We start from the raw sequence: 8,421 nt of genomic DNA, 5'->3' as shown, positions 1-8,421 counted from the left end.
AGGTTCTTTCCTCGAGAACTGAATGATGAAAAGGTATGCGAGTTCCTCACTTTGAAACAGGACTCCATTAGTGTTCATAAGTATGGGTTGAAGTTCACCCAACTGTCTTGCTATGCTCTGGAGATGGTGAAAGATATGAGGAGCAGAATGAGCTTGTTTATTGCTGGGTTGGATCGTGCGTTGGGCTGTTGATTGGTGACATGGCCATATCTAGGCTAATGGTCTATGTGCATCAAGTTGAAGAGAAGAAGCTGAGGGACAGAGAGGAATACCGAAACAAGAAAGAGAAGACTGGGAGTGAGTGTGGTCAACAGAAGGGTGGTTCAAGTAGACCACAATTTCACAAATCAAAGGGGCATGCACCACAATCTGCTAGTGCACCTGCGCCCCAGAAACCGAGGTGAGTATAGTGGCCAAAATTCACAACACTTCAAGATGAGACTAGCTTAGTCTCAAGGTAGTGTGGCACAATGAAGAAGTAGGGCTCCTACATGTACTAAGTGTGGTAGAAACCACCCTGGAGATTGCCGTAATGGCCAGATAGGTTGTTTGAAGTGTGGTCAAGAGGGTCACTTCATGAGAGAGTGTCCCAAGAATAAGCAAGTTGGTGGAAATCCAGGCAATAGAGCTCAGTCTTCATCAGCTTCTCCACCAGGCAGGGCTTCACCTAAGGGAGCTACTTATGGTACTGGCGGAGGAACAAACCGCTTGTATGCTCTCAATAATTGCCAAGAACAAGAGAACTCTCCAGATGTTGTCACGGGTATTATCAAAGTATTTACTTAAAAAACCCCTTATGTTGCAAATCAGTTTGAGATTCTTCCTGAAAAAACTCTGTGAACCCTTCTGTGTTTCTACACCTGTTGGGGAATCTATTCTAGCGGAAAGAGTTTATCATGATTGTCCTGTTCCATCAATCACAAGAGTATCATTGCTGATTTAATAGAGTTATACATGGTAGATTTTGATGTCATTCTAGGTATGGACTGGCTCCATGCCTATTATGCATCGATGGATTGCAGAACTCGAGTTGTCAAGTTTCAAAATCTTAATGAGCCAGTCATAGAGTGGACTAGTAGATCAACAGTGCCTAAGGGTCGTTTCATTTCGTACATTAAGGCGATAAAGTTAGTTTCTAGGGGTGTATCTATCACTTAGTCCAAGTTAATGACTCAAGTGTTAAGCTACCTTTCCTTCAGTCAGTTCCTATAGTCAGTGAGTTTTCAGAAGTCTTTCCTGATGATCTACCCCAAGTCCCTCCCAAAAGAGATATAGACTTTGGCATAGATATCATCCCAGATACTCGTCCTATCTCTATTCCGCCATACAGAATAACACTAGCATAGTTAAAAGAACTAAAAGAGCATTTGAAAGATTTCTTAGATAAAGGCTTCATTCGACCAAGTGTCTCACCTTGGGGCGCTCCAGTCTTGTTTGTTAGGAAGAAGGATGAGTCCCTTAGGATGTGTATAGACTACTGTTAATTGAATAAGGTTACCATCAAGAATAAATATCCTCTTCCAAGGATAGATGAACTCTTCGATAAACTACATGGTTCTTCTTGCTTTTCAAAGATTGACCTCAGATTAGGCTATCATATGTTTTAGAACATGGTATGGGTATTATGAATTTTTGGTTATGTTGTTTGGTTTTACGAATGCACCTGCAACATTCATGGATCTCATGAACAGAATTTCGGACCTTATTTATATCTATTTGTCATCGTCTTTATTGATGACATACTGCTTTATTCAAGGAATGAAGAAAATCACGCTAGTCACCTAAGGATCATTCTGACATTGAAGGATAAGGAGATATATGCCAAGTTCTCCAAGTGTGAGTTTTGGCTTAAGTCTGTGGCATTCTTAGACCACATTATTTCTGGTGAAGGGATTCGAGTTGACACTCAGAAGATTGAAGCAGTTCAGAGTTGGCTTAGAACCATATCTCCGATAGATATTAGAAGTTTCTTAGGCTTGGCTGGGGATTGTAGTAGATTTGTTGAAGGATTCTCATCTATATATTCTCCATTGACCAAGCTAACTCAGAAGACGGTCAAGTTTCAATGGTCTGAAGTTTGTGACAAAAGCTTTTAGGAGTTGAAAAAGATATTGACTACCACTCCAGTTTTAACCTTACCAGAGGGTACTCAAGGCTTTGTAGTGTATTGTGATTCATCAAGAGTTGGCTTGGTCTGTGTGTTGATGCAAAATGGCAAGGTTATAGCCTATGCCTCCAGACAATTGAAGATTCATGAGAAGAATTATTCGACTCATGACTTAGTATTGGTTGTAGTGGTGATTGCTTTGAATATATGGTGTCACTACTTGTATGGTGTTTATGTTGATATATTCACTGATCACAAGAGACTCCAGTATGTGTTTACTCATAAAGAACTCAACCTCAGACAGAGAAGGTGGTTGGAGTTTTTCTAGGATTATGAAATGAGTATTCTTTACCACCCAGGTAAGGCTAATGTGGTTGTTGATGCCTTAAGCAGATTGTCCATGGGAAATACTTCCCATGTCGAGAAAGAGTAGAGGGAGTTAGATAAAGATGTACACAAACTCGCACGTTTGGGAGTCAGACTTATGGATTCCACAAATGGAGGCATAGTGGTGACTAATGGGGATGAATACTTATTAGTGTCAGAGGTAAAATAGAAGCAAGACCAAGACCCTATTTTGCTTTACTTGAAGGCAAGTGTCCATAAGCAAAGAGTATTGACCTTTGAACAAGGGGGAGATGGTGTCTGAAGTACCAAGGCAAATTATGTGTGCTTAAGGTGGATAGACTCCAAGAGAGGATCTTGGAGGAGGTGCATAGCTCCAGATATTCCATTCATCCGGGTTCCACCAAGATGTACCGTGATTTGATAGAGGTATATTGGTGGAAAGGTATGAAGAAGGATATCGCTGAGTTTGTTGCCTAGTGTTCAAATTGTCAGCAACTGAAAGTGGAGCCCAAAGGCCTAGAGGTTTAGCTCAAATATAGAACTTCCAGAATGGAAGTGGGAGATGATTAATATGGACTTCATCACAGGCTTGCCAAGATCTCGAAGGCAACATAAATCTATTTGGGTGATTGTCGACAGAATGACAAAGTCAGCCCATCTCTTGCCGGTAAAGACTACCTATTCGGTCGAGGATTATGCTAAGTTGTACCTTTAAGAAGTGGTAAGACTTCATGGAGTTCATCTCTATTATTTCATATAGAGGTTCACAATTTACTACACAATTCTAGAAATCTTTCCAGAAAGGTTTAGGTTCAAAGGTGAATTTGAGTACTGTTTTTCATCCTTAGATAGATAGACAAGCAAAGAATACTATCCATACTTTAGAAGACATGTTAAGAGCTTATGGGATCGACTTCAAAGGAAGTTGGGATGATCAAATACCTCTCATTGAGTTCGCTTACAACAACTGTTACCATTCGAGCATCCAAATGTCTCTATATGAAGCTCTTTATGGGAAAAGATGCAGATCTCCTATGGGGTGGTTCGAAATTGGTGAAGCAGGGTTGATAGGACCAGATCTAGTTCACCAAGCTATGGAGAAGGTGAAAGTGATTCAAAAAAGATTGAAGACGGCACAGAGTCGCCAAAAGTCCTACACAGATGTTAGGAGAAGGTCATTAGAGTTTGAGGTAGATGATTAGGTGTATCTTAAGGTTTCACCCATGAAAGGAGTTATGTGGTTTAGTAAGAAGGGAAAACTTAGTTCCCGGTATATTGGACCTTATAGAATCTCCAAGAGAATGGGTAATGTGGCTTATGAGTTGGAGCTACCCCAAGAGTTTAGCGGTGGTTCATCTGGTAATCCGTATTTCTATGTTGAAGAAATGATTGGGTGATCCTTCATTGATAGTACCAACAGAGAATGTTGGTATTAAGGATAACCTATCCTATGAAAAAATTCCAGTTCAGATTTTGGATCATCAAGTTCGCAAGTTGAGGACAAAGGAAGTTGTTTTAGGCAAGGTCCTTTGGAGGAACTAATTCGTTGAAGAAGCAACTTGGGAAGTTGAGGAGGATATGAAGAAGAGAGATCTACATCTCTTTGAATCCGGAGAGGATGCAGATCAAGGTACTGAATTCTCTTCTTAGCACTTTATAAGGCTATGTAAAAGCAGGTTATTACTTGCTTTTGGTTGTTGAGTGTTGAAATGATGTTACTACTCTTAGCTTAGTGAAAAAATTCTCATTCGAGGGTGAATGTTCCCAAGGGGGAAATATTGTAACATCTCGTAACTTGAAATAACTAAGATTAAGATAAGAAACCAACAAATAATCATTTTTGGAAATAAGTAGGGATATTTGGAAAATTTTCAACTTTCAAAAGTGAGTTTTGGTCAGTTTCAAACAGCCATAACATCCAGATCAGGATGAGTTTGGATGAGTTCTTTATATGGCTGGAAAGACCTTGGGATGATCTTTCCAAAGCCGTCTGAGTTTGGAAAAATATCGAGGTCGTGTGATGGAGATATGTCTTTCGGATGTTGGGCTGTTGAGATGAGGAAAATCCAACACGAATTTTAGTAAGGACAAAATTGTCATTTTACCCTAGTATTTTCTAATTCGTTTTAAGGTTATATTAGGGATAAAACCAACTCCCAAATCAGTTTTAGAAAAACCTAGAACACTTAGGGCTTGGGAGAAAAATAAAAGATAAGGAAGATCAAGAAATTGTCCAAAAAAAGCCAAGATTGTTGCGTGGATTTCGTTAGGGGTGATCCCTATTAAGGTATGTGAGACCATTCGGTGTTGGGTCCTTCACCCATACCCCAATTTGATTCAATACATCAAATTAGAGTTTGTTTGAATGAAAATCTTGAAGTTCTTGATGAAAAGTTGTGAAGTTCTTGTTGGTTGAATTGTAGTTGATCTCTAGTAGGTTTAATTGATGTTTCCGCATTGTTTTCGGGTCTAATTTATTGGGTAATGAGGTATTTAGGGATCCTAAGTGTGTGGGGTGGGATCCATGGAAATTTAGGAGGTTTAGAGATGAAAAAAGGAGAAGAAAAGTTGTAGGTCCCGTCAGATAGCACCTTGGGGTGTTGTGCCTGCCAAAGCCCTCAGGGCAGGCTCTGTCTGACAGGCCCTGCCGCGTCGCGCCAGCCAGAGCGGCCCATACAAGGGTTTGTCAAACAGGCCCTAGCTCCCCGCGCCTCTCATTGCACCAAGACCCCGGGGAGGCCCTGTTCTTTCCCTACCTTATCATACTAGTTCCTAAGTGATGTACCTTTCATTTCTAGTTGATTCCAACACTCTACAGTACATCTAAACTCTAAACATCATGAAATCATCCATAAACATGAGATCATGATCCTTGAATCTATAATCCAATTCAAGGGAAGCTAAATCATAGTAAAAGAAGTTAAGAGTCGAGTTTAAAAGTTAAGAAGTAAGTCAAAGTGAGTTCTTAAAGTTTTCAAAGAGTATTAAACAATCATTTTAACTTTGTTTTAAGGCTCAAGTTACTAGTTGAGTAAAGAACAAGAGCTGAATTAAATTCTCATAAGTTATAAGAGAAGTAAGTATTCACTAAGAGTTAAAGTTTCAAGTTAAGTCAAAAGCAATAATTGAGTTCATTTCTCTAAAGTTGTAAGGGGGACTAAGTATTCCCTAAAAGTTGATAAATGTTTCACATTTAAGTTAAAAAGGAACTAAAAAGTTCCAAAAGAGTTTTGAACTAAAGAGGGGAACATTGTTTCCAAAAAGGAGCTTCTTAAAGCTAAAGGGTTAAATAAAATATCTCAACCCTAAGGAAGGAAATTTTATAAAAAGTATGAGCTAAAGTATGTTTTGGGAGTAGTATTGAGCACCGATGTGGGAATGAGAGTTCAGATAACTCAAGTCCCCATGTAAACCATGTAGCCATCATGGGTATGAACGTGTCATACTTTTTAGATGATTACGTAAGTTTATCCAGTGGGGTTTTGGGAGTAGTATTGAGCACCGATGTGGGAATGAGAGTTCAGATAACTCAAGTCCCCATGTAAACCATGTAGCCATCATGGGTATGAACGTGTCATACTTTTTAGATGATTACGTAAGTTTATCCAGTGGGGTTTTGGGAGTAGTATTGAGCACCGATGTGGGAATGAGAGTTCAGATTACTCAAGTCCCCATGTAAACCATGTAGCCATCATGGGTATGAACGTGTCATACTTTTTAGATGATTACGTAAGTTTATCCAGTGGGTCCACTAGGTTGAGGGTGTCCTATGCGACGGCAAAGTATAGGAAAGTTCTGGCAGCATGGACGAGACGATGTATCATCACGTAGGCTCATAGTGATGGTTATCGGTTAGAAAAACTCCCACAGAAAACTATATTGCTTTCATATATAAGTAATGTGAGTTTATTATTGTTTCATCTTTAATGAACTAAGAGTTTACCCTGTTTACCAGTTTTATATATATATATATATATATATATATATATATATATATATTGCATATGTGCTTATTGATAAATATTGAGTTGTTATCTTATTAGTTAACTTGAGCCAAGGTAAGTTCATCCTTACTCCATTTCAAGCCTATTAGTTGTGTTTAGAAATCCAACTCGGATACTCGTACATTCAATGTACTGATGCCCAGTGGGCCTGCATCATTTTCTGATGCAAACGCAGGTAACCAGGATCAGCACGCAGCACTTTGTTGATCCAGATTGAGCTCCAGAGTCAGTGGTGAGCCTCCTTGCATTCCTGAGAACATCCTTTTCATTTGCTTTTCTAGCTTAGTTCATCAGTATGTTGTGGGGTCTGTCCTAATATTCATTTCAGTCAGTTTAGAGGCTTCATAGATAATCTAGTAGTTCAATTTTGAAGTCTCTTTTATCTTATACTTCGCATGTTATAGTATTGAGACTTAATTGCCATTTTGGCCAAGACAGTTATTTAAATTATCTTATAAGAATGTTTTTAAATTCTTTATTTGAGATGAGTAAGTTTTCCACTGAGTTAAGAAAGCTAGGCTAAGGGTTCGCTTGGGGCCAGCAATGGTCTTCGAGTGTCGACCACGTCCAGGGTGTAGGCTCCGAGCGTGACAACAACATCCTCATCTTTGTTTGATGTTGTAGTGGTCAATTCAAATAGAGTATGCATGTAAGGTTGAAGAAGCTCATAATATGACGATGACAAAAGTAGAAACCAAAATTTTGTTTCTCGTTGCATCACGAAATGCACCTGTAGATGTTGCAGATAATACTGCTCAACAACTTCTTTGTAACTCTTGTTGATCACGACTATAGTAATAGTCCTCCGTTGTGGAGTCAAACAATTAACAAGCGCTTTCCAATCTTCTATGGGTACCAATTTTGAGGTACTTGTAGTTGAGTCCAAGACATCACGAGAAGATTGTGATCCCTCATTTTCTAAATGAGTATTATTGCCACAGTGTATGAATTCATACACAATTGTCAGTGATATTCCAATAATCTCTACACCAATCATTTTATTTTCATATATTTCTACACCGTAGGAATTCATACACGATTGTCAACAGGATCCCCACACTTGAGTTGTACAATTAACAAATAGAATGAAGTCAAACGTGTTAGTAGATCCCAACAACTATAGTAGAGACACATTTACGGTATTTGTATAACCTGTTGGATCCATGGTGTTGAAATGAATCCACGGATCCCATACATAAAAATTCATTGCATTTCTTTGAACAGATACAATAGAGGAATCCACATTAGGATTAAGTAAAAAATTGATATAAAACACTGTGTCCATGGAATATATCTATAGATTTTCCATGATCCACAACAAGCAACATTTCATCCAAAGACATACTCGGTGAAACTATATCTTTAATCTTCAGAAAAATTTTACAATGACATGGCTCCTTAATAATCACAGGATCCAAAGAAAACTCACGAAGATAAATGTCGTTAAAGTTTTCTAATTCAATTTTCTGTTTACTTGAGTTAGTATCCAGAGAATTAGCAATAATGTACCTCCTTGACATATTTTTTGGGAACATTCATCGAAAGTTGGACATTGTTGCGTTCAGGGCCTGATGCTTCTTCATCAAGCATTTTGATGGGAGTATCGGATTGCACCTCCGCGACTACCTTGGGGCAGCAAATATGAAAAAGTTCGTTGAATGCCTTAGGTGACTGAATATCTTCCGAATAAGCTACAAGGCTAGATACAGAAGAAGTATTCTCCAATTCTTTGATGAACTCCAATCGACATTTTGAGTGTGTTTGGTTTTTCAATTTCCTCATGTTTGGTTGGGCTAAAAGTTTTGGAAAATGATTCCCAAATCGAGGAAAATGACTTCCCTTCAAAAAGTAAGGAAAACATTTTCCAAAACTTTCCTCCAACTTCAAATTATATTTTTTTTGTTAAAAAAATATATTCAAAAATTATTTTTAATTTAAATTTTTTATTTTTTCACCCCACCC

At 38.5% G+C, this 8,421-nt stretch overlaps 1 protein-coding gene across 1 annotated transcript; it reads left to right on the top strand.

Annotated features, from left to right (window-relative positions):
• Positions 1-200: 200 nt before the first annotated feature.
• LOC107013535 lies at positions 201-786 on the top strand. Its single transcript, XM_015213425.1, has 2 exons — positions 201-400; positions 510-786. The coding sequence occupies exons 1-2, from the start codon at positions 201-203 to the stop codon at positions 784-786; spliced, it is 477 nt and encodes a 158-aa protein (XP_015068911.1).
• The last annotated feature ends 7,635 nt before the right edge of the window (positions 787-8,421 follow it).

Source organism: Solanum pennellii, chromosome 3 (genome assembly GCF_001406875.1).
Source record: "Solanum pennellii chromosome 3, SPENNV200".
NCBI lineage: Eukaryota > Viridiplantae > Streptophyta > Magnoliopsida > Solanales > Solanaceae > Solanum > Solanum pennellii.
This window is presented reverse-complemented; position numbering and strand designations above follow the sequence as displayed.

Coding starts and splice junctions, on each gene's coding strand:
- LOC107013535 (XM_015213425.1), top strand. CDS start 201: ATGGCCATATCTAGGCTAATGGTCTATGTGCATCAAGTTGAAGAGAAG. Junction 401..509: donor CCTGCGCCCCAGAAACCGAG/GTGAGTATAGTG, acceptor TAAGTGTGGTAG/AAACCACCCTGGAGATTGCC.